The 23650-nt window shown below is 55.5% G+C and overlaps 9 protein-coding genes across 9 annotated transcripts; 5 read left to right on the top strand and 4 right to left on the bottom strand.

Moving 5' to 3' along the window:
• Positions 1-8: 8 nt before the first annotated feature.
• Positions 9-2211, bottom strand: B0T26DRAFT_734791 (uncharacterized protein). The gene is made up of 2 exons (XM_060443214.1): positions 1906-2211; positions 9-1804 (listed from the first exon to the last, which is right to left on the bottom strand). The coding sequence occupies exons 1-2, from the start codon at positions 1927-1929 to the stop codon at positions 197-199; spliced, it is 1632 nt and encodes a 543-aa protein (XP_060289486.1). The 5' UTR covers positions 1930-2211; the 3' UTR covers positions 9-196.
• A 465-nt stretch (positions 2212-2676) lies between these two features.
• Positions 2677-7619, top strand: B0T26DRAFT_734789 (uncharacterized protein). The gene is made up of 3 exons (XM_060443213.1): positions 2677-3435; positions 4037-6690; positions 6756-7619. Exons 1-3 carry the CDS (start codon positions 3158-3160, stop codon positions 7424-7426), a joined length of 3603 nt encoding a protein of 1200 aa, XP_060289485.1. The 5' UTR covers positions 2677-3157; the 3' UTR covers positions 7427-7619.
• Positions 7620-8155: 536 nt separating this feature from the next.
• Positions 8156-9774, bottom strand: B0T26DRAFT_757800 (putative multifunctional folic acid synthesis protein; the record flags this gene model as incomplete). Its single annotated transcript, XM_060446306.1, has 3 exons — positions 8156-9143; positions 9254-9462; positions 9538-9774. 3 exons carry the CDS (start codon positions 9772-9774, stop codon positions 8156-8158), a joined length of 1434 nt encoding a protein of 477 aa, XP_060289484.1.
• A 577-nt stretch (positions 9775-10351) lies between these two features.
• B0T26DRAFT_734781 (2-nitropropane dioxygenase-like protein) lies at positions 10352-12520 on the top strand. The gene is made up of 4 exons (XM_060443212.1): positions 10352-10618; positions 10731-10801; positions 10902-11163; positions 11260-12520. The coding sequence occupies exons 2-4, from the start codon at positions 10789-10791 to the stop codon at positions 12137-12139; spliced, it is 1155 nt and encodes a 384-aa protein (XP_060289483.1). The 5' UTR covers positions 10352-10618; positions 10731-10788; the 3' UTR covers positions 12140-12520.
• Positions 12521-13721: 1201 nt separating this feature from the next.
• B0T26DRAFT_681918 (uncharacterized protein) lies at positions 13722-16337 on the top strand (the record flags this gene model as incomplete). The annotated part of the gene is made up of 8 exons (XM_060440700.1): positions 13722-13829; positions 14057-14138; positions 14369-14460; positions 14657-14829; positions 14887-14951; positions 15307-15329; positions 15393-15762; positions 15844-16337. The coding sequence occupies 8 exons, from the start codon at positions 13722-13724 to the stop codon at positions 16335-16337; spliced, it is 1407 nt and encodes a 468-aa protein (XP_060289482.1).
• A 1149-nt stretch (positions 16338-17486) lies between these two features.
• On the top strand, positions 17487-18460 carry B0T26DRAFT_532317 (large-conductance mechanosensitive channel). Its single transcript, XM_060435538.1, has 4 exons — positions 17487-17714; positions 17809-18009; positions 18077-18221; positions 18284-18460. Exons 1-4 carry the CDS (start codon positions 17566-17568, stop codon positions 18347-18349), a joined length of 561 nt encoding a protein of 186 aa, XP_060289481.1. The 5' UTR covers positions 17487-17565; the 3' UTR covers positions 18350-18460.
• A 93-nt stretch (positions 18461-18553) lies between these two features.
• Positions 18554-19376, bottom strand: B0T26DRAFT_532332 (uncharacterized protein). Its single transcript, XM_060435539.1, has 2 exons — positions 18947-19376; positions 18554-18832 (listed from the first exon to the last, which is right to left on the bottom strand). The coding sequence occupies exons 1-2, from the start codon at positions 19240-19242 to the stop codon at positions 18568-18570; spliced, it is 561 nt and encodes a 186-aa protein (XP_060289480.1). The 5' UTR covers positions 19243-19376; the 3' UTR covers positions 18554-18567.
• Positions 19377-20593: 1217 nt separating this feature from the next.
• Positions 20594-21359, bottom strand: B0T26DRAFT_532289 (uncharacterized protein). Its single transcript, XM_060435537.1, has one exon. The coding sequence runs from the start codon at positions 21177-21179 to the stop codon at positions 20646-20648; it is 534 nt and encodes a 177-aa protein (XP_060289479.1). The 5' UTR covers positions 21180-21359; the 3' UTR covers positions 20594-20645.
• A 118-nt stretch (positions 21360-21477) lies between these two features.
• On the top strand, positions 21478-22316 carry B0T26DRAFT_615762 (uncharacterized protein; the record flags this gene model as incomplete). Its single annotated transcript, XM_060435983.1, has 3 exons — positions 21478-21573; positions 21750-21883; positions 22058-22316. Coding segments are annotated over 3 exons (489 nt in total), but the record flags the coding sequence as incomplete, so codon positions are not given.
• Positions 22317-23650: the final 1334 nt, after the last annotated feature.

Here is a 23650-nt window from a genome sequence, read left to right as displayed (position 1 = left end):
CTTTAATGGACCTAGTTGCTTTATTGAGAGGCACAGAAGAATAACAGGAGATGGGAACAGGGAAATGGCAGCAAGAGCTCATACATGTTTAACTTGAAGTCTATTGCGGCAAGTTTAAACTAAATACTATTTCATCACTGTATACGCCGTCTTAGAATACGACTTACTTCTCTCTTCCCCAGTGTTTGACCTAGGCTTAGACGGCGCGGGACGACGGGTTATCGCCGCTGCCATCAGCAGCATGGTCCTGGGCCTCTCTCCTGGCCTTGGCGCCGGCCTTAAGCTTCTCCCAGCGCTCGCGGTACTTGTCAACTGTGCCCTGGAGCTTGTCACGGTCCTTCTCCATGGATGTCATCTGCCGGATGAGGGTGGCGACCTGGTCTTCAAGCTCGCGGATCTGCTTATTCTGTGCCTCTTCTGTGGCCGTCGTCGCCGCCACCACCGGGGATCCCCCGCCGCCGGAAGAAGACGACATGGTCGGCGGCGACCCGGGACGCTGTAGGCGCAGGCTCTGGGCAAGAGCCAGATGCGAGCTCTGCGAGTTCAGCTCAAAGGCATGCAGGCGCTTGCTGAGCTTGTCGAGCATCTCCTTGAGGCTCGCGTTCTCGACGTGGAGCTCCTCGATGACGTTCTGCAGCTCCTTCTCGGTGCGGCTCCTGCCGAGCCGCTTGCGAAAGCTCGGAGATATTGGCATCTGCGATTCGCGGGCGTCTACAAAATCGTCTTCTTCGTGGTCGTCGGCCGCTGCTGCCGCTTTGCCCGCTGCCATGCTAACATCGCTATGAAACGACGCCGCCATCCGCCGCTTCTCCTTGTTCTCGTGGTTGAGAATGCTCGCGTATGTGGCTGTGTGTCCACTGGTGGGCACGACGTAGAAGGAGTCATTGCCGCCATGGCCGTCACGGACTAGTGACTGTAGTATTGAGCGCGAAAATATTTTGGAAATGTCAGGCTCGGGCCCCCGAGATGACCTTTTCTGCACGGGCGGCGGCGGCTCGGGGACTGCAACGGGTTGGCTAGTAGCAGGAGACGTCTCTTCGTAGATTAAAGGGAGCCCGGCATAGGCGAGAGGCGCCGAGAGCCGGTTGATTAGGTTTCCAAAGCTAGTGTAGAACCTAGAAAATCCCTCCTCGGCTGGCGGAGGACTAACTTGGTCGGCTTTTGGAGACTCGTTGGCCGAGGATGTGTCTATCTTGACCCCAGATTGTTGAGTTGGGGGCAACCAGCTGGGCTTTCGAGCATTTTGGTCTGCGGCCTCGGACGGTGCCTTGTTCCTCGACGAGCCCTCCCTCCGGGGATGGACCTCGAGGCTGCCGGGCGCCTGGTCATTCGACACGCTCGGGGTTAGGGGCTGGCCTCGGTATTTGGATTTAATACCCCGGGCGGAGGCGAGGTTGCTGGCAATAGAAGACGAAAGGTCGCGGCCGGGATATCTCCGCTGTTGCGGTAGCAAGGGCACTGGCTTCGCGTGGTTTGGCAGGACTGCAAGTGAAGGCTTGGTCTGCCCCGATGCTTTCGCAGAGCCGTCTTGCTCGCCCGGCTGGCTCTCCTTCTCGTCGCCCTCGGCAATATCGCTATCGGCATTCGAGTGCTGGCTACTGGGTGGCTCGAGCGGCAGTTTTAGGAGCTCGGCCAGCCGCCGGTGGTGCTGCTCGAGCAGGCTGAGTGTTCGCAAGGCCTCGACACTGGTGGTGCCTTTGGCGGCGTTGGCGAATTCGCCGGCAGCAAGTGAATGGTGGTTGATAGCAACAGTAATGTCTGATGTCTGGGTAGCCACCGACGCGGCTCGGGCGTGGTCGTGGGCCTGGACATTAATGATCAGCAACCTACTTTGAAGCGGAGCGATGGCCGCGGGGTCCCCAGTATTCAGCTCAAAGGTCTCCTCCCAATTTTGGAGGGGTTTACCTTGGTCAACGGCGACTCCTCCATCTCTGCGCGAGGTCGAGGCGCATTGCAGACTTCTTTCCCCCGGGGTTGTAGGGCGGTGCGCGTTTGGAAATATGGCTGGTCGGCCTTGGATCCTTTCGAATAGTTTTGCGTGTATCGGAGAAGGCTGGCTTTTGCAACCGGTCCGGGTTAGGTGTTGGACGGAATGCGCAGGGCATCCTGAGGCATGGTAAATTACCTAGTGTTGAGGGGCGGAATTTACGTATTACTATCCACGGATACGGAATAGGCAAGGCCGTAATCGATTGTTTGGGCACCTGGAACACTAGAAATCATTGGGTGGGTTCTTGGGGCCCGTGGGACGCTGGAACCTGGAATTCTTGTGTCGCTGTCGGGGGCCACACGATAAATGGCGGCCCAGACAGCGACACAGACACTCCTCGTAGAACTCCCTGGGAAACTCCAACCTAGATACCTAGGTAAGGTAGGTATACATCAGCTTGCTCTGATATAGTCCGATCTGCACATGACGATCTGGGGCACACGGGGTGAGAGTCTTTTGTTACTTGCAGGTCAGACTGTAGTCCGTACTGCAAGTGCATTATTATGCTTCGTAACTGCCTGCGGCAAGGTACATCCTGTATCCTGTACGTATCCGTATTGGTAACTTACCTTAGGTCCTCGTCTCCTCCCGTCAGTGACACGGCCCGGGCTGGAAAGAGGGCACCAACGCTCTGACTAACGCCGCTGATGCCTGTGGCAGCCTTTCGACACCTCGTGGCAGCACACCTTGAAGGCTCAAACATTGAAACAGCCAAGAGTCAAAGACAGCCCGCCCCACCGGTGCCAACCGCGGCCAGTTCGCATAACAGCGTTGGATTGGACGGGGAAGCTCTGAGAGCGAGTTTAAGGGAGGCCATCCATCGTCACCCAATATCTCGCGTGTTTCCCGTCGCTCAAACTCACTTCTTCTTCACCTGTAAACTAAATTGTGTCTTTTCAACCTAACAGCTACATCGCTCCTCATTGCCGTCGCTGGCCGACTGGGGTCGAAAACCGGTGGGCCATCTTTGTCGCGGCTTGGCAGACTGGAGGAAACGACGATGTCATCATAACTTGTTTGCAGCCACCCCAATCACAAACCCCTTTTCGGCCTTTACCCTGCTCAATCAATTCGCGCTCATTCTGCCGCGCCGACTAGTCGTCGGTGTCCCGACATCACAGCTTGATTCATCAGCGATCTTGGCACCTGTCGAGTCCAGCGCCCGTCATGGACGCAGCATCAAACGGGCTTGGAAAGCTATTGCCTAAGGGCATCACAGCCAAACGTCGGCGTCACAAGGCCTCGTCCATCAGCAGCAGCAACGATGATGGGGCACGAAGCGCTCCTGTCAGCCGCACCACGACAAACAGCGGGGCTTCTTTAACCGACTTTGACAATAATAATAATCACAAACAGCACCAGCAGGGCGGCGACAGCAACAACGCCAGCAACAGCGGGCACGACGAGCACAACGACGGCGTCCCGTACGACTCAGACCCTGATTCGTGAGTATTTTGTGTATTTTCTTATTCGCTGTGTCACCCCGGCTCCTCTTCCCATCTTTTCCAGGTAGCCTTGTCTTCCGTTCGTCTTGGCCCGGACGGGCAGCCGAGAGGTGGAGGACAAGAATCCTGCCTTGAGGCTGTGGGAAGGTGAGGCGAGGCGTTGCTGGCCTGCAGTGCAGCTGCAGTGCAGGGCAGTGCGTGGCGTGGGCGAGTCGCTGAACGGGATTCGGACTCGTCGTGTCAGCCCGCGTCCGTCTTCCAGTTCATCAATTAGGGGGTTTGGCGGTCCAAGCACAGTGGAGCTGCAGTGCCCTGGCGGCTGACATGCCCTGGGCTGCGCCTCCCCCAGGCTGCGTTTCTCCTCAACCAGCGTTGGCCGCATCATCAACCTCACCCGTCCACGTCGGAAGCCGCGTAAATAATCCAATTACCCCCCACTCGTCCTTTTGCGCTCGTTACTGTTCTTCTATGACCCCTTTGAGATTTCTTGAGCCCTCCTCTTCACCATAGTCGTTGCCGTCGCCGGCTGATGTCGAGTTTCAACTCGGAGCGCTTCCAACCGACGAATCCGCTTTCTTAACTAACAAAGCTCAATACCTAGGCCTGTGAGCCGCCCCGCCTTTGTTTCACCACACCCATCCCACGTCGGTTACCTAACCACGTCGTCACCGCTCGTGCAGGCAGCCCATAACCCCGAGCCGCAGCCTCAGTCGCAGTCGCAGTCGCAATCACAGTCGCAGCCGAATTCCCAGCCGCAGACCCAGTCGCAGTCGCAGCCCTTTGGCAACCAGACGATAGTGTCGGCGCGCTCGTCGACCTTTTCGCACGCTAGCGTCGACAGCACCGACTCGGCCGCGTCGTCGCTCAAGCGCAGCGAATCGCTCGCCGCCCCCCACCAGCTGTCAAAGAAGCCCTCAACAAGCGGCCGCCTCCGCGACGTCTTCCGGTCTAAGAAGCCGCTTTCCGAGAAGTCGGACAAGTTCGAGACCGACGACCGAAGCCCCCTAGTATCTGCCGCTGATCAGCCGGCCGGCTCTGTGCCAAGCATTCCGCCGCTCGACCCCGAGCCTCCCAAGGCTGTTGCAACCCCGGCACAGGTCCAGCAGAACCGTCGGCTCTCGCGCGGACAAAAAGTACCTTCTATAAAGCCCCCGGTGACGCCGCCCTCGGCTTCGACTGGCGCGGCCACCCCCGTAATCGTCAACACCCCTCCCACCCCGACCGACCCTGTGATTCCCACTCCCGGCCGCGCCGTTACGGCCAGCCCACGGGGCACCCCTGATGCATCCCCGGGGAACATGATCAGCCAACGGAGAAGCAGGGCCGGCTCCGGCTCCATCGGGCCTAGCAAACTGTCCACTATAACCCCCGCGCCATTGACGCCTACCCCCGAGAACGGACCGGCCACGCCAGGCAACCCAGCCGCTACCTTCTTTTCTTCCATGTTCTCGGCCGTCCAGAACACGGCCAACTCACTCTCCAACACGATCCAGAACTCGGCCATAGCCCAGAACGCCAATAAGAACCACCCGGCGAACAGTTCGGCGATCCACACCCCGGTCAAGGAGCGCCAAGAGAGGGAAGACAACGTCGAGGTTGAATCATCGTCCGAGGCCCAACCCGACCAGTCAATGGACTCCAAGGAGCCCGCGGTCAAAACACTTGGCATGGGAGATCTGAGCCTCAGCCAGCTAGGAATTCTAGACACGGCAAACCACGCCGCGACCCCCGTCTCGGCCCGGTTTGCCGAGTCCGAGTCTCGCGCCAGGTCTGAATCGGCCCCTATCGATGCTCACACCACCGGCACTAGTGTCTACGAAGACCTTGTCGGCCGGCCGCGGTCACTCTATGAGACAGCTTTGGCCGGGGCCTCCGCCACAGGCGAGCGCACGCCTCCGGCTGGCAGTGTTTACGAGGGCAAGACAGAGATTCACCGAAGCGGCAGCATACGCAGCGTCGTGGAGAGGAGGAGGCACCGAGGCAGCAGCGCCGCTACTGGTGGGACTATTGCCGCCGCTATTGCCGCCGCCAACTCGTCATTTGCCAATCCAGCTGCTGTAGCCATGGCGCCGAAACTCACCGGCTTCGCCGTCGCCACCAAGCGACGGAATCGCGACTTTCACAGCCTCTTCAAGAGCGTCCCAGATGACGATTATCTCATTGAAGATTACAGCTGCGCGCTTCAGAGAGAGATTCTCGCCCACGGCAGACTCTACATATCCGAGGGCCATCTGTGCTTCAGCAGCAATATTCTAGGCTGGGTTACGACGCTGGTCATGAGCTTTGACGAAATTGTGTCGGTCGAGAAGCGCAGCACCGCTCTGGTGTTCAAGAACGGCCTCGAGATATCTACTCTTCACGCAAAGCACATATTTGCCTCGTTCGCCAGCCGGGATACCACCTATGACTTGATCATCAAAATCTGGAAGCTCGGCCACCCTCATTTGCAGAGCTCGCTGAATGGCGTTCGCCTCGAGGAGCCTGGGGGTGACAGGACTGAGAAGATCGAGACCGAGTCCGTCTCTGCCGTGAACGATAACGACCACAGCGTTTCTGGATCTGACGCTGAGAGCGAGGTTCGTGATGATGACGATGACGTCTACGACGAGGACGAGGACGGAGACGACGGCCAAGAAGCATCTCAGGCGACTGAAGCTCAGGCTACGGAGCCTTTCCCTGGGGAGAGGACGGTTACGCGCAAGGCCTCTGCGGCGGTCGGTCCCGCTGCGGCCGAGAAGGTAGACGAGAGCGCTCCGTCTGGGGCTGGTGTTGATTTCCCTGGGCCTGCTGTTCACGCACCTACCGAGTGTGGCGATGCGGCAACCCACTATGACAAAATTCTGGGCGACGACGTTGTGCCCGCGCCTCTGGGCAAGGTTTATAGCCTCCTCTTTGGCCCTGCCTCGGCTGCCTGGATGGGCAAGTGGCTCACTGTAGAACAAAAGTGCACGGATCTTCAGATGGAAGACAAGAGAGCGCTCTCCGATGAAAACAAGACTCGCAGCTTTTCCTATATCAAACCGCTCACGGGCTCTATTGGGCCGAGGCAAACAAAGTGCATGGTAACGGAGCAGATAGACCACTTTGATCTCGAAAAGGCCGTCAACGTAACTGTCAGCACCCAAAACCCCGACGTCCCAAGCGGCAATATCTTTGTCGTCAAGACCAAGTACTGTCTCTCATGGGCCGAGGGTAATGCGACTCGCGTCCAGGTCAATTGCACGATTGAATGGTCCGGCAAGAGCTGGCTCAAAGGTATGCCGGCCCTCCCGCTCCACTCCACTAACTTGGATATGTTCCTGGCTGACTGATATCCGCAGGCGCAATTGAGAGAGGCGCGAACGATGGCCAGACACAGTACTGTAAAGACATATTCGTCGCGTTGAAGGCGGCCGTTTCCTCCCGCCCTCGATCCGGGACAGTTACCAACGGTGCGGCACCAAAGATTAAGAAACGCGGCCGCAAGAGCAAGTCGGCTCTAGCGTCAAATCCAGCAAGCGATGTCGAGGGCGTCTCGAAGACATCGGCCCAGCAGGGCTGGGGCTTGTTTGAGCCTCTCCATCCCCTGTTTGGCCCCGTTGTGGACACCTTCAGACCTATTGTCACGGGCAACGTAGTTTACGGGCTGCTCGTCGGACTCCTAGTAGCCTCGTGGTTCGGCTTCGGCGCCAACCGCCAGGCTGTGGCGCCTTACGGCCGAGACATGGGTTACGTCGGCTATCCACAACGGCTCGCCGCGTACGAGGAGATGTGGAGGAAAGAAGAGAGCGATCTTTGGGACTGGATAGAAGAGCGAGCCGGCCTAGACCGCCTAGGAGAGCCCCGCGTGCAGCCGAGAAAACGGGTTGTTGAGCCCAGGACGGTGGAGGAGAAGCTTCGCGAGGCCAAGATGGACGAGCGCGAGATCAAGGAAGCCCTGCGGGTCACCGAGGAGCACCTGCAGGTTCTCAAGTCAGTTGTTAACAACAAGAAGGTGCCGCCAGCTACGTGAATGGCAACCCTGGATGGACTCATCCAAGCCATTCAGCCATAACCGTTATTAGTCTTTGTCTTGTCTCCGCTCGAGTTTGTTTCTACTCTTCCCACCCATATATCATATTACTTACAGTAGGAAGCAGGCGTCCGGATTAGTCATGGCGATTCCTATATTAGGAACGGAATAGTAAAAGTAGTTTTTTATTTAATGCATTTTCTGTGATAGACATATTTGTAGTAGTTTGTTCACATTTACCCGCTAATGGATCTATTTCATCCATAACCCTTGGGGGAAAATATCGACTCTTGTTCGGTTCCGAGTGCCCCTGTCTAGTGTTGAACCAAACCATGACCCTGTCCCATCCACCCCCTTCTTGCGAGGGAGACTTTTAGCTCGACGTTGCCTAACCCAGGGCGTGATGGCCATCTATATTGCTTTTTCCGCTTCAGATCCCTTTCTTTTCCCACCAGACCTTGCAGTTCCGACATGCACCGCCCCTTCTTTTTATATTTACAGTTAGATGTTATTTCGCTAGGTAGCTATAGCAACCCCGATCAATATTTGGCTCTTATATCATAGATATAGTAGGTGAGTATCGTTGTATATCGCCACTTGGTGACATGCATATGTGTTGAAGACGAAAGAAAACGAAAAAGTGGGCTGCTTATGGTTCATATAACCCCAACCACCACCCCCTACGTCTTCTACCTCGGGAAAGCGGCGGGGGAACCAGGCTGAGGCGCATCAGTACCGCCAGATGGCATCGGCCATGGCGACGACCTGGGCCATCTCGCGCACGTCGTGGACGCGCACGACGTCGGCGCCGCCCTGAACGGCGGCGGCAACGGTGGCAGCGGTGCCCCATATGCGCTCCTGCGGCGTGGGCACGCCCGTGACGCGGCCTATGAAGCTCTTGCGGCTGGAGCCGACGAGCCACGGTAGGCCCTGCAGGCCCGGCCAGTGCCGGAGCTCGTCGAGGTGGCGCAGGACGTCCACGTTCTGCGGGCCGAGCTTGGCGAAGCCCAAGCCCGGGTCCAGCACGATTCGCCAGCGGCGCACGCCCGCGGCCTCGGCAGCGGCGACTCGCGCCACTAGCTCGCGTGCAATGCCTGCGATCAGCCCGCCCTGCTCGGGCAGGTAAGACGCTAGCGAGTTCATAGTCGCCGGCGTGCCGCGCATGTGCATCAGGCAGATGGTGGTGCCGAGCTGCGCCGCCGTCGGCAGCATGTCGGGGTCCATGGAGCCGCCCGATACGTCGTTGACGATGTCGGCGCCCGCAGCGACGGCAGCGGCTGCCACAGACGCGCGGTACGTGTCGACGCTGATGAGCACGGGCCGCTCGGCAAAGTGGCGCCGGATCAGGCGCACAGCGGGCAGGACGCGCGCAAGCTCCTCTTCGGCCGAAACCTCGGGCGCGTTCGGCGCCGTCGACTGTCCGCCGATGTCGATCATGGTGGCGCCGGCGTCGAGGAAGGCGGTGATGGTCGACAGGAGGGCGGATTCATCCACCGCGACGTGCTGCCCCCCGTCCGAGAAAGAGTCGGGCGTCATGTTGAGGATGGCCATGACGTGCGTCTTGCGCGACGGTTTGAGCGCCTGAATCGGCGGGTGGTGTGCAGAGAGCGGCGTCATGGTGGTCAGCGCCGGATCGGCCACCGGCGCAAGTGCGTCCAGGTAGTCCCGGGTTAGCGTCCAGGGCCGGGTGTGGTCAATGGGCTTGTCGGGGATGAGCCTAGCGCAAGCGGGCGGAAAAGGGGTGCCGTTGGTTAGCCGGGAATAGGGGTATGGGGGCAAGCTAGACCAGTGACAACAGACTTATGCATGCGGTGTGGCTGCACTTACTCGGCCAGGGGCTTTAGGACAAACTCGCGCTCGGCAATACCAATGTGAGGAATTTTGAGACGGTCATGGTCGACACTGAGGTTCTCGTAAAGGAGAATGTCCAGGTCGATGTTGCGGGGCCCCTTGTCGATGACCTTCTTGCGGCCCAGAGAATTCTCAATGTCCTGCAGGGCGTCCAGGAGGGCCAGAGGCTCGAGGGTGGTCTCAACCTACAACAGCCATTGTGTTGGAAGGCGTCTACGGGATAAGGCAATCGGCACAGCGGAGGGGAGGACAGAACGTACCTCGCAGGCCCCATTGATGAATCTATCCTGGTCTAGCACGTACATGGGCTCCGTCTCCCACAGGGAGCTGGTCCGGGTGACCTTGATGCCGCGGGCGTCCATCTCGCTACAGGCTTTCTCGATCCAAGTGATGCGGTCGCCCATGTTGCTGCCCAGAGCGATATAGGCAGTGTGCTTGCGCGGCGTGGCCAATGCCGTCACCGCGCCCGCCGTCGTTTCTTCGCGAGCACCAGCCATGGTGGTTTCTGCGCTTGCAGACGGGGTATAATTATTACGGGCGCCCTTGGGCGGGAGCGAGTATCTCTTGAAGGAGAGCGAGTCCGCCGAGTCAGCAGCGTCGCGTCGCGTTGAGAGCGAAAAAGGCCTGTAGCTTAGCACCAGCAGGCGCTGGGCGAAGACAACACGGGCATGTCTGGAGGACGCTGAAAACACGTTTTGCTGGATCAATGGCCTGATCGAGACGGGTTGAAAGCGTCCCATGGTTTGGACATGGCCGGCAGCCTTTTTTTTTTTAACTGTCAGGTCCTTCCAGATTCAATCGCTGGTGGATAGCGATGCGGGAATTGGAGAATGGCACAGAACCCCCCCACTGAGATCGACTGAAGTACAGGGTTAGGGCTGGATGAGATCGACAGAAGCAACATGGGATGTGCTGCAGCCACCTGCAGTGACGTTTTCCGGGCGTCCCTCAATGGCGCCTTCCTCTTATAAGCCTTAGCTTAGTGGTTGCTTTCAACGTGCGCGTCGCAGTTTACCGTCTCTAGGAGAAACTTTAAACCTTTTGGAATAGGTAAGGTACCTTGGGTTAGGTAGTATGTAGATCGGGTTCCCCGACCATCAGACCCCTTTGAGCTTGTAATACGCGCAACTGGACACCTTTCGACTCATGCCTCCAAGTTCCATACCCCTAGTCAGTGCGATCGCTCAGATGAAGATCATGGGGTCACCTTGCCTCGGCTCAAGGCGTGCCCCTCCACATCCTCCATAGCCTGTCCAACGCGGCGGCATTGCCCCAACGCAGTCTAGCGTTGAGAACCCCCCGGTCATGGACTGCCTCGGCACATGCGCCCCCCATTGTCAAGTGAGCGCCCCGGGTTTTGGTTACCGAGTGATGTAGTTGGAGGTTTCCCCATATCTTGGTTGACGGCCAGCGCCTCTTATCTACGCAACATCTTAACTTTTCTTTCCCATAGCAAGCGTATTCTGTCTCTTGAATTTTGAAGGAAGAGTTACTCCCAATTCACCGCCATTATGTCTTCTCCTCGTGAGTATTCAGTCCTGACCTCCGCTCTCTTGACAGCGCAATGTCGCCAGTCGCAATCCGTCTTGCCTGTTTGCCTAAGCTGACAGCCTGTCCGTTGCAGAGAAAATCCGGACTCCCTTGACCGATGTCTTCAAGATCAACCACCCCGTCATGCTTGCCGGCATGAACGTGGCGGCTGGCCCCAAGCTGGCCGCTGCCGTAACCAATGCCGGCGGCATTGGCGTGCTCGGCGGCATCAACTACACTCCCGAAATGCTCCGCGACCAGATCGACGAGCTGAAGGAGCACCTGACGGACAAGAAGGCTCCCTTTGGTGTCGACCTCCTCCTACCCCAGGTTGGCGGCAATGCGCGGAAAACAAAGTACGTTCGATATCACTGTCAAGCACACCACCCTTGAACAGCAGATAAGAGAGGGCCAGGGAAGACCCCAGAGCTAACCACCCAATCGCTATGCAGTTACGACTACACCAAGGGCAAGCTCAACGAGCTCGTCGACATTATCATCGAGTCGGGCGCCAAGCTCTTTGTGTCGGCCGTCGGCGTACCCCCCAAGCACGTGGTCGAGAGATTTCACAAGGCGGGCATCCTGTACATGAACATGATTGGGCACCCCAAGCACGTCAAGAAGTGCCTGGACCTGGGTTGCGATATCATCTGCGCCCAGGGCGGTGAGGGCGGCGGTCACACTGGCGACGTGCCGACAACGGTGCTGATCCCGGCTGTGGTGGAGCTGTGCAAGAACGCCAAGTCGCCGCTGACGGGCAAGCCCGTGCAGGTGGTGGCGGCTGGTGGTATCCACAACGGTCAGCTGCTGGCGGCGGCGCTCATGATGGGCGCCACGGGCGTGTGGGTCGGCACTCGCTTCGTGCTGTCCGAGGAGGCGGGCGCCTCCGAGTCGCACAAGGAGGCCGTGCGCACTGCCGGCTTCGACGACACGATCCGCACACTCATCTTCACGGGCCGCCCCCTGCGCGTGCGCAAGAACCCGTACATTGTGAACTGGGAGACGGAGCGCCAGCAGGAGATCCGCGAGCTCACCTCGCAGGGCAAGCTGCCTTACGAGGCCGACCTCGACAAGGTCATGTCGGGCGAGATGGAGCCGTCGGCTGCCACCAAGGTCGCCGGCAGCCTCAACGAAACTAACAACGCTCCCGCCGAGGAGGAGGACGTCGACGACCTGCTCGACCAGTTCCGCCCTTACCTGATGGGCAAGTGCGCCGCCGTCTGCAACGATAAGAAGACGGCCAAGGAGATTGTCGACGAGTTTGTTGATGACGCGGCCGCCTGGATTAAGACGGGGAATTCCTACGTCCTCAAGACGGCTGCCAAGTTGTAGAAAATTGGGGGGGGTACATTGAGAAAACTTCGGGTGTTATCAGAAGTGGTTCCGAAATCGGCCAACCGCAACGTATCCATGCCGACTGGGAACAGTGAATAGCATCAAGGCCAGCTCCCAAGGAAGCGTCCTCGCCTCACGGCCCACCGGCAAATAATGGAGAAGAGGTGAAGAGGCCACGTACGGCAGGCGTCGAGGGGATGTGCATCCGTTGTGTGCACTGTACTGATATTATCGCATATACTTAAACATTTTACTGGTTTTTTTCCCCATGTAATGAAATGAAGCCATGGAACTTTTACTATTTTGCTGTACACGTGTGGGATAAGAGACAACGCACGCTATTTTCAGTCCTTGTGGAAAGAAAAGCAACATCCTGACACTCATGCCGCCTTCTTAGAGCAATATCGTCACCCTAAACTATCACATACGACCATACCTAGCTAAAAACTCGGGATCCCGTCCGCTCTCCCCTAAATAAACAACCAAGGGCCAGACCAGTAGTTGGGTCGGTGACGACCAGCGAACCCCTGGTGTTTTATGTTTTTTTTTTTTTGGGGGGGGGGGGGGTTTCTAGCTACCTAGTGTGCATAGTAGATCCTCAGCCGGCTGAGCTGGCATGGACGGTTGCTCTTGGGCTGATTCAAGTTTTGCTGATCATTAAACAAGCAAAGTGGTTGGGTCTCTGGGTAATATTCTTCCTACCAGGTAATCTTATTCAAGATGTAGCTGTGTGGTTGTGGTTGGACAGTTGTAGTTGGCGGTGTGTCCTGATCTCTATATATACCTAGGTAAGTACATACAAGTTTGTTTCTTCTGCTGACCCCTAGCAAGACCTAAACCAGGCATGATTCTCAAGTCGCGAGCAAACTGATGGACTAGCTAGGGTAATTAAAAGTGGCTTTTCATAGCTCTCTATTCGCAACGTCTCCGAAACCAGCGGGATTTTCCTCTAAGTGTGCACGTCCATTCGTTTGGTTTTGGCATGATTAAACGATCTGGCAATCTAGGGGAGTGAGAATCATTCACACGAGGATTGCTTTGAGTTTTCTTGTTCATGTTTCACTGTGGTGATTCACGGATTTGATATGCCTTTTTGGCCGCTTCCATGCAAGAATCGGGACAAGTTACCTAGGCGGGCAGGTTGGGTGTTTAGACTAATTGGGAGTCTATCTTTTGTCCCATTTGTGTCTCAAGATCGATATTGTTGTGTCCAATTTCCTCTTTACTCAACATGGATTTACATGTATTCGTGGTATATAGCAAATAACACGTATGTGGTATAAAAGGGTGGCTAGCTCCGGGCGGAAAAGGACTGTTTTCTTGAACGCTTGCAACAAAGAACGGACGATGCTTGGCTGGCTACAGCCTGGCGGGTCTTGTTACAGAATGTTCTCGGATGGAGCACAACGTAAGGCAAACATGGCTTTTGTTTTCTTCTCCGCAGGGGTTCATAGACACCGGGTTACTGCGGAGGGATTCCGCCACTTGTTACTCTAAACAGATATTGGTAGACGACATTGCAAGGCAAAGTGTATTATTGCTTCTGCTCGCCTAGTAAGGCTTGGGCGCGCGTGTTAAAATGCGTCGGGCCGGCAATCGGGCGGCCGACCCGGTCCGGCCGCGCCATCTTGCAATCCCGAACAAGGATTGTTTGAGGTGGCGACACGGACGGCCCGGGCTGCAATATGTGGGTGCGGGGGTTTCTTTGGTTTCTTTACACCATTTTGCTTGCTTGGCTAAATCCTGAGCGCTTTGCTTTGCTTTTCTTGTCCTGCCCCGGGGGGGGGGGGAGGGGAGCCGGGAAGGCGAGAAAAGGGGGCAGCGGGAAGCGGGAAAAGAAACAATAAGAGAAAGCATGGACTTGTAATGTAGGTACACACATGACGTGAAATGTGATTTTTATTCTCCTATCAGCATTGGCTTCCAATATTCATTCTCTGTCTCTACCCTGTTGCAAGTACCGAGGCCGTAGTCGGCCCTGTCAACGCCGTCCCTGGTAAGCGAAACGGCGCAGCCGCAGCCAACCCAAGCCACGGCCGTCCGCATCTTGAAAAGGTGAAGCACTTGGGAAAAACACCAGACGACAACCAAGATCGAGTCTCCCCACCGACCTATATAGCTTTGCGATATCCTACAGACTACTCGATGCGGAATAGATATATTTACTCTGCTCTGACCTCGACAGCCGTGTTTCCTGCCCGCCAAGACTAGCCCTCTTGCTTATAGATTCTCCGTATTTCGTCGGGCAATGCAGCCTGTACTGCCCCATTAAATGGCCGCCGCAGCCTGCCGAGACGGCCATGTACCCGCGAGTGTATGTGTGTGAGACGGGGAAAAGGTACGGCTAGTGTTCTAAACGCGGGAGGCCATGGGGTCTCGACCCACACTCCGACCATGTGGCCCTATTTCTGTTGTGCTTCAGAAAAGCCTCTCTCGAACAACTTTGAAAGATATACCCACTTGGCAGGCCGGCGTTCCATAGTCAGCAGTTTTACTATAGCAAGCCATGTGTAGTTTACCTCAGCCCAGCTCCGCTACGGAGTTCGGACTACCCCTTTCGACTTCAATCCGTCTGAAGTCAGGGCAGCAGAAGTTAAACCGACTAGGGACCTGGCCATGGACAATGCCGCGAGGCGGCCTATTGCGGCCATGGCTATCATCCACCTTCAGTTTCGGCAACTTCTGCAGTGTGCATGTTGCCAATCCCCCCCTGTTCTCCGATCTCTCTCACCTCAGCCCTCCAGCTCGGCCCATACAGACGCCCTGGGCGAGTTATATATATTTGACGAGGTCCAGTGGCCCACTGATTGTGTGTCCCCCCTCCTTGCTCATGCCCTTCTCTGCGACCACGTGGATATATCACTAATCTCGTCTTCTCGATATCCGACCCTTCCTATCTGGCAGTGCTAAGAGAATAGCTTTGCGTATCGTATTCCTCTCTCTACCTTCCAACACCCCACCGCTGGTTCTTCGCACACGGAACCAAGGTGTGTTTTCCTAGCTCACACAAAGTAGAGGAACGTCTCCCGAGACGGGGAAAGCTCCATCGAACAATAAAACGAGCGACACCATGGGACTTTCCGACGTGATTGTGATCTGCACGGACCTAGTAGCAGCCTTCCTTTTGATTTTGGCTGTCTTTGCCACTCTAGTTTCGAAGGTAGGGAAGGACATATTTATAGTCAACGTAAGTCGGGACGACCCATTCGAATGCAGATACTTGCTTCTGTGCTAAAACACAATCTTGCAGCTTAACCTGTCCAAGCTCCAGCTTGTGCCAGATGTTAAAAAAATCGACAAGGTCAATTTAAAGAGACAATTCGGCGGCCTTCCCATTTCGTTGCCAGCGCCAGACCAGATTGTCAAGACGGCAACAGACGGAGCCAACACTGTTGCCGACGGGGCCAAGGGCGCGGCGGAGACGGTAGCCAATGCCGGCATCGATCTCGCCAACACGGTTACTGGCGCAGCCACCGGCCTAGCCAACGGAGCGGTAGACGCTCTGCGGAAGCAGCTCGGGATCAAAGACTACTACGCCGTCACTATCACATCGCTCTGCCAGGGCAACGTGGAAAACGACCAACCCACAGATGTGACGTGCTCCAAGCCTTTCACGGCAGGTGAGTAAAGACAAGCCGCGGACTTCCCCAGAAACCATTGCTTTTGCTCTTACTGACAGCGGGCGTGTTGGCTTGTTCTAGACGCAGTCCAAAACCTCGTGGATAGTATTGGCAAGCTCCCACAACCGATTGTCGACCTCTTGCCAATGGATAAATTGAAACAGGTCCCGAAAGTTCTCAGCGTAGGGGGAGGGTTTTTCGTGGTCATGGCCGGGATGTTCCTCCTCTCTGCCGTGCTGTTCGTCTCGACACCGCACCTCAGGAATGACGATGTTCGCAGAATTGTTTCGGCGGTCAACAAATTCATCCTGGGGCTTTTACTTGCGTTCAATATTGCCATGAACGGATTGCTCGGGTATTTCAGCTTTATTATCACTCAGAAGATCAATGACAAAGGAGATCAAATCCACGTCACCACGAAAGCCAACTATGTCCTATGGTCCCTCACGTTCGTCGTGCTGGTCTTGAACTTTATCTCCTTCGGCATGGCGTTTCGTCGCTCCGACCAAGTCAGGCCCGGATCAGGCGGCACCGAAAACGGGCTGGTTGGTTCAAAGTCCGAGACGGACACTTAGGTACAACAATTATAAAAGAAAAAGAAGAGCAGTGAAGCGGTTTCTGGCTACGACGGAGCTGGGTGAAGAAAAAAAAATCCCGGATGGGAGAGGCAGCACTAATACAGTCCTTGCGCCGGCGCAATAATCCATTTCTCTTTTGCTAGTATCACGAACCCTCCATACCAGAGGCGGGCAGTACAGTTATCTCTGCACTATCTCTTCTTCGGCGGTGAGAAGCACTAGCGTTGGAACTGGCGTTCCGTAAAAGATCCTTTAAAATCTCTCGAGACAAACTCGCTCCCTTCGATTATTTTCCTCCAGCAAAGGCAGGAAATCGACGAGGTGGGGGCAAATTCATAGATATTTCACTCTCTTTATGTTATTCTTTTTTTTTCGTCGGGTTTTGTACGGGTTTTATAAGGTTCGGAATTTTGATACCTCGGCATGGGACGATATCTGAAGGATGGAAAACAAGAGGGGACGGAAAGAAATACTACTGGGTCCTCAACTTGACAATGTGGGTAGCCGTGTAACTACAGCTACATAGTAGTTCTGATAGAAGATAACGTTAATGTGTGCGCAAACTTTTATTAAGAATGGAAGGATTGGAGATGAAATTGCATCTTGTTGTCATCAAACACACTAGTCAAAGGTTGGGCATATCCGTATTTTGTTGCCAAATGAGAGAGAGTGAAACGCTGCCGTTCGTTTCGTAAGCAGTGCCGAATTGCCAAGCAAATGCCCGGTAGGTAGTTTGCTTCAGGCACGTGGCCTGGACCGCCTACAACAGCCTGCGAAATGGCAGTCAAATGGATGACGTCGTCCGCTGCCAGGGAATAAAGCCTGCCCTCTTGCCACTAATCCGTTTATGGTCAACCGCCAACCACCCACGGCCGCGACACAGGCCTGCTTCAAGCCTTCAGGAATGAGGCAGGCAGGATCAGTGGCCAGCGTCGCGGACCCGCCGCCTGCCGCTTGTTCTTTTATCCATTCGCAGGTTCCCCCAGATCATGATCTCGTGGGGAAATCTATCAGCGAGCATTTCACTTACCTACTTCCTAATCAATTATTTTTAGCACGTATCTAAACTGCACTGTAATCCCTATATCGCCGTTACGGGTTGAGCTTCTGCTGCGTGCACACGCGTGATTTGTGTAGCCCGCCGCCACACTAAAAACCTCACCCCAACGCCAGAGTAACAAGCACACACCCACTCCTCTCTCCCCATCCATTCCCCTGCTTAACAATGCCTCCCCGGCTTGGCAACAATGGCTACGAAGACGACGACGACCAGGACCTGCTCGACGAGGGCCGGCGTAGGGCAAGTCGGATCCTGTCTGGCTTCATCGACTTTGCCTTCCAAGGCAACGTGCTCGAGATTGCCTTTGGTTTGATGTAAGTCCAAGTCGTATCCATTAGCCGCCGGCAAAGGGGGCTGGATACAAGTCGCGACTACTAACTCCGCCTCCCCGGCTCGGAAATAAAACAGTCTGGCCTCCATGTTCACGGCTGTTGTCACGTCGCTGGTCAGCGACATTCTGCTGCCGCCCATCTCGGTCATCCTGCCGCTGAACAAGAACTTGGAGGAAAAGTTCGCTGTCCTGCAGGCGGGACCCAACCATGACCCTGACACGGGCTACAACACGCTGAAGCAGGCCCAGGAGGACGGCGCCGTCGTCATGGCGTACGGGTGAGCTAGGAGAGATGACTGCCCCGGAGTTTGCGGGGGCACCGAACTGACTATCTTGCCTGCCTAGATACTTCCTCAACAGGCTCGTTAACTTCGTGGGCGTTGGGTTTTCTCTGTACGGGCTCGCCTCGATCTACCAGTGCTTTTCCAAGGACCCGATAATTAAGCATACGGTTAAGTGCAAGTACTGCCGGAAGCGGATTAATGAGAAGGTAACTTTCGACGACAGCTCCTAGTGAGAACGGACTTATGATAGCTAATACCGAGTCAATAGTCTACGCGGTGCATCAACTGTACCAGTTGGCAAGACGGAAGAGAGGACAGGCCCTACGGCCGTTAGTAGTTGGCACTCCGTGGTGCCTCATATTGCATGGACTGGACCGTACCAAGCCTGCGACGGCGAAGAGCTTCGAAGCTACCGTCCGGGCCTGGAAGGAGATGAGGGGACGTCGTTGGTTTTTCGCACTGGGCGCACAAATAGGATACCCAGGTTGCATCATTCGACATCAGTTTATTGAGACGTATTTATAGGCCCATCGATGTCGAGGCCAGACTCGCTCACATGAACATGACACCGCCCATGGCCGCGACGGCAACACCTGCAAGTACGGCGTTTTGCGTCTGCCGGGGCACACCGTTCGTCTTGGTCGCTAGCTTCTCCAAGCCCGCTGTTATGGTCACAGGTTCCAGGAAGGACGTGTACTGCTCAAGCGTGGAAACCCCAGCTGTCGATAGCGAGCCAATAGCATAGGTGAAGGTGCACTGTGCTTCTCCCGCCTTCAACTGGCACGCTATGTCCTGGGCCGTCTTTTCCAAATCACCACTATTTTTTGGGGACTGTTAGCCCACCGCCTCTCCCTCGGCTACCTTCCATGCCAGTGCATATAGTCTTGGGTGTTGCGTGAACTTTAAGCAAATATGCAGGGGAATAACGTACGATGCTTCGAGGGTGATATGGACCTCGACGATTGAAGGGCCATGGATGAGGTTGTAGCCCGCCGAGCAGAGATTGGCTTCTACGTCTGTCGGGCAGGGGATGAAAAAGGTCGTCACCGTCGGGTTGGCGCTCACCACCGACGCCTGGATGGTTGGGCCGTAGTAGGCCGGCATCAAGAGGTCGAAGACGCTCTGGGTGCCCGTGGCTGTAGCAGCAGTCGTCGTCGCGGTGGTCTGGGCGACGCCCATGGCGGCGAACCCGGCGAGGGCGAGTGACTGGCAGAGTCTAAAGGCCATTTTGCCCTTCGAATGTTTTATTTACTCGGTGAATGATGTACTGGATCGATCTGTATCTAGACACCTGGATCTTTGTGTAACCCCGGGTGTGGCTTGCAGGGGATCGGCGGGAGGCTGAAGATGGAAATAAACACCAAGAGAAGAAAAGGTAATCCTTGAAACAAACAAGACAAAAGCGACCGGAAAAACAATTCAAGATTGAAGAAATGATGGACAAAAAGAAAACCGGGAGACACACAGACTTAATAACTACCTACTACATACCTTAACTACAGGGTTTTGACATTGCATCGGAGTTGACAGGCGTCTGCCTTGGCGTGTCTCATATTCCCGTCTACGGAATTAAAGGCACCATTTTCTCCCCTCTCACTCCGTGTCTCTCTCTGGTCGCGAACCGGGAAACCAATCCTGAACGAACGGCCAAACGGCTCCCTGCTGCTGTCCCAAAAACGGGTCGATCCCCATCTAGCCTGCCAGCGTTCCAAGGGTGAAGAAAACAGAGTGGACCCCTGAAATTTCCAAAAGGGTTGCTCGGCATTATGTGGGGGTCGAGAGAAAGACCGCCACCCCCTGCTCTTAATCTGCGTGATGACGGAGTTCGGTTTTTTTTTCGGTTCGTTATACGTAGTATACATTCAAGGCATCTGAAAAAGGGACGACAAATAAAAGAGAAGTTCGAAAGGCAATTAAACTTGAAAGGACTCTTAGCTCCTAACTAGGTACTAAAAGGAGACGATGCCAGGCCCAGCGGCTTGTAACTTGGCGACCTCCTATCTTCAAAATGTAAACAATCGACCCAAGTAAGGTACGGAAGCCTCCTGGATTGACATGTTCTGCTCTCTCACATCAAGCGACAGAGTGCCATTGGAACATTCTGCCACAGTATAAACTTCCCAGCAGCAATGCCTTCGCTGCCGTCATACATGAGATATCTTCCCATGCCCGTGGGAGTCACGAGGCGGAAGTGGCATATATCAGCTGTTAATCTAGTCGAGCCATGCTTGGGCGATCCCTTCTCCCTGTTGAGGCCCGCGTTGAATACTCAATATGCATCATATACGCATCTGCAAAGTCTTGCTTCTATCAAGTTGATTGCATCTTCTTGAGTGAATGGTCAAAGATCTTCCTCAGGGCTGCATTGTATTTTTTTTCTTTTCTTGACACCGACTTCTACTCTATCTTGCGAGTCGGTTCAGAACATCGACAAAGAGGAGAGAGAAGGTCAAGATACGAGGAGTTTGTCGTCTATCTAAACATGACCCCTAAACCGGGTAATATCATGACGCCTTTGCGACTATAATTTTTGTTATTGGAGAGGTGCCTGCTCTTACGCCTTGGATGACGGATATACACCACATGAGGCAAGGGGGGCATCCCATTGCTGGTTACTCGTGTTCGTCTTTTCAATATGAAAAGACCCAGCCAAATGGTTGGTTGTGGGCTGGGGAACGACCGCCAGTGGTGTGATTTTCTTTTGCGCGGCACACTCCAAGGAAAAAGCTGAGACGTAGTTTTGGTGTTCCAGTCTCAAGTCCTGAGTGACATAATTTGTCGCACTCCGAGGCCGAACGTGCATGTTTTGAAGTCGCCAGGTCATGTCTTAAATGTTGGAACCCGCCCACCCATTTTGGAGAGGAGAGATCTGCCATTGTTTTGAGCTTCTTGGATTTTCGAAAGGGTTTGCTTGCCCCCTCCCTCTCCCTCCATTTCCCGTCTGCCGGCGGCGCGGGTGCATTTTGAACGAGGTAACTTGAAGTCTTGGCATTTGCTTGGCTTTCCTCGTGTTGAAGAATTGACTGAAAGCGCTGCGAGCATGCCAAGCCCCCTAAACAACCTAGCTTGTTGCCAAGACACGTAAAAAGGCAACGGCAGAGGACAAGACAGACAGACGCCGCTTGAGACCGGGAAGACATACTCGAAGGCGGGAGTGTGTTCATTTTTATCTGACCGCGTGCATACACTCCTTGTTGGGGAGGTGCAGTGACACATCCACCTCCTGTACACCCTGTTTAAGAACACTTCATCGTTTCCTGAGGGAGAGACACGGGGAGAGAATTGGGCACTTGAAGTTTTCCTTCTTCATTTCCAATGGGTGCCGGGTATTGAAGAGAAAGAGCGGCTAAGCTCATCATGAATCATCGCACCACCTGGGATTTAGCAGCTCTGCTGCTGCCGATCGTCGGGCTCGCGGCAGCGGCGGCTGGCGACATCGACGGCGCCGCCAAGCCGGTACCCACTACCAACAACCCGCGTGCGGCCCCGACCACAGTCTCGGTCTACCTGCCAGACTATCACGAATGGACTGCCCTCCGCGGCAGCATCCTGAGCACCGTAAGCCGGTCCCTATATTTCCTCACATCTCCTGGTTGGCGGCGAGACAGAGAGGTTGCGGCCCCAACGAGCCTACCTACATCAAAGAAGAGAAAGTATCCTGGTGCCATTTAAAAGACGGCCACAGCGGACACGAAGATTTGCCCGTGCCGGACATTGACGGCGGTCAAACACAGGACCAATCCGTGACGGCGTATACAATCTTCTGCGCAGACCAGGCCCCGACGTGTGAGGTGGCCGGCGACATCCCCTTCATCATCTCCGAGGGTCCCACGACGCTGCATTATGGCGGTTCCGCTGCAGGTATCATGTCTGTACCGACCTTCCCTCCTCTTCTTCTCCTCTCTTGCTAGTCGGCGCGTGTGGTTTATATCCATCTCCGTAACAAGAGTTTGGATTTGAACACCTTGCCCCCGTCTCCTCGTCCCCCCCAATGTCTTAACATGAGGTATTTATACATATATATATGAGGACTTTTCTACAGAACCGCCGATCTACGTTGCGACCTCGCCGGGACGACCGAGGCCATCTGCACAGGCTCGTCGTCGCTAGGACCCAACTACCGCCAGGGCACGCTCACTGGGCCGACGCAGACGGTGTGGACGAGGAGGTTTAGCGGCACCGACGTGAGCTGGGGCGTGCTCACTCTGGCGACACCCGTCCCAGGGGCCGGCACGACGGACATCGACGGCACGGTCGCGGCGTCAAAGGGAAGCGCTCCGCCGACGGCAACTTCTGGCGCGAGCCGCCAGTCCGAGACAATACGAGGCAGAAGGAGCTTTCTGGCTATTACCGCTGCCTCGATGGCTGCGGCGGCTGCGGCGGCGGCGGTCTTACCATGGTGATGCCTATTTTATTTGCACACGTGGGAGTTCGGACTTTTCCTCTTATATCTTTCGGCACTTACCACAGCTGCTCAAGGACTCGACAGTCTTGGTTATTTGGGGGGCGGGCTATCTTTGTTTATTCTTCTTAGGACAACAAATAAGGTACAATACCCGTCGGTTTCAGTCATGGCGTATATTCTGGGAACGGGCAGCGTTGGGCGATTTGTTTGTGTTCGGAAGTACGAAGTACAGATATGCGCATAGCGAGAGCAACAATTAATCGGCATTTGAGATCGAGAAAGGCGGTTGGCCTGGTGGGGAGAATTGCGTGGACCATGAAAGCGGCGAAGCTGTCAAATGCGAGTTGGCCTTCTTCCTGCTGATCCGTTCCGTGAAGCCCGTCGACGACTCCGACTCGCGAAGAGGCAGAGAGGAGGAGGTCTTGTGCCACTCTTACTTTCGCGGTTCAAACCAGGCTTCCAGTTTATTGTCCGAGTTTGGTTTCGAAGCCCCATTACGGAATACTGGATCAAAGAAGCTGCATACAATACGCACGCAAATCAAGAGCAGCTGACGCCTAAAGCCCTTCAAGGCACTTGAATGGTCCTGCACGACAAGCTTCGCAGTCGCGCGGTTGCCCTAGCTTTCAGGCCCTGCTAGCTGCTGCCCTGTCATCTCAAATTTAAGGTCGTGTTTCACGTTTCGGCGAGCCCACTGCCAACGCGGGTGGCTTGGGCGCGGGGCCAATCAAGGAGGCCGCGAGCCCCTTGGCTGAGCTGGTGGCTGCCAGAGGTTCGACAGTCAACTGGCCCTGCATTGGATCTCAGGGCCTTTCCAGGTTGCGCGGGCACCACTGCGGGTCTTCGCGAGGCGCAACCACAGTGGACCGAGTCCTGGCAGCCGTGGCCCGATGCTGATTGGTGCGCCCCTTTTTAGGTTCTGCCACGGTGCCACCGTTGCCGATCGTCCTTCCATCTACTGAGTAGCAACCGTCACCTGGGTTCCGGTTGGGGTTGGCACTGGCGGGAGGTTTCTTTCTCGACTGCCTGGCATGATCGCAACTGCAACCGCGCGCTCCTTTGGATTGAGGGATCTAGCTGGCCTAGTAGTAGCAGGTGGGCGGCAGTGCAAACACACACGGAAACAACGAAACGAAACATGCTTTCCAACAGAAGGATCTCGCTTTCTCGCCCACTGGAGCTTTGTCCGCGGGCAGTCAGAGACATTCGGCGACAGCCCGCGAGTCTCGC

This window comes from Lasiosphaeria miniovina (genome assembly GCF_030549165.1).
Source record: "Lasiosphaeria miniovina strain SMH2392-1A chromosome Unknown B0T26scaffold_9, whole genome shotgun sequence".
NCBI lineage: Eukaryota > Fungi > Ascomycota > Sordariomycetes > Sordariales > Lasiosphaeriaceae > Lasiosphaeria > Lasiosphaeria miniovina.
The sequence above is the reverse complement of the archived record's forward strand: the minus strand, read 5'-3'. Positions and strand labels throughout refer to the sequence as shown.

Bases quoted from the DNA above. Each gene is read 5' to 3' on its own strand.
- B0T26DRAFT_734791 (XM_060443214.1), bottom strand. From the start codon at position 1,929: ATGGAGGAGTCGCCGTTGACCAAG. The intron at 1,805-1,905 runs GTAAACCCCTCC...ATTAATGTCCAG, and splicing joins AGGAGTCGCCGTTGACCAAG to GCCCACGACCACGCCCGAGC.
- B0T26DRAFT_734789 (XM_060443213.1), top strand. From the start codon at position 3,158: ATGGACGCAGCATCAAACGGGCTTGGAAAGCTATTGCCTAAGGGCATC. The intron at 3,436-4,036 runs GTGAGTATTTTG...CTCAATACCTAG, and splicing joins TACGACTCAGACCCTGATTC to GCCTGTGAGCCGCCCCGCCT. The intron at 6,691-6,755 runs GTATGCCGGCCC...TGATATCCGCAG, and splicing joins CGGCAAGAGCTGGCTCAAAG to GCGCAATTGAGAGAGGCGCG.
- B0T26DRAFT_734781 (XM_060443212.1), top strand. The intron at 11,164-11,259 runs GTACGTTCGATA...ATCGCTATGCAG, and splicing joins GGCAATGCGCGGAAAACAAA to TTACGACTACACCAAGGGCA.
- B0T26DRAFT_532317 (XM_060435538.1), top strand. From the start codon at position 17,566: ATGCCTCCCCGGCTTGGCAACAATGGCTACGAAGACGACGACGACCAG. The intron at 18,010-18,076 runs GTGAGCTAGGAG...TTGCCTGCCTAG, and splicing joins GCCGTCGTCATGGCGTACGG to ATACTTCCTCAACAGGCTCG. The intron at 18,222-18,283 runs GTAACTTTCGAC...CCGAGTCAATAG, and splicing joins GGAAGCGGATTAATGAGAAG to TCTACGCGGTGCATCAACTG.
- B0T26DRAFT_532332 (XM_060435539.1), bottom strand. From the start codon at position 19,242: ATGGCCTTTAGACTCTGCCAGTCACTCGCCCTCGCCGGGTTCGCCGCC. The intron at 18,833-18,946 runs GTACGTTATTCC...CCCAAAAAATAG, and splicing joins CATATCACCCTCGAAGCATC to TGGTGATTTGGAAAAGACGG.
- B0T26DRAFT_532289 (XM_060435537.1), bottom strand. From the start codon at position 21,179: ATGAACACACTCCCGCCTTCGAGTATGTCTTCCCGGTCTCAAGCGGCG.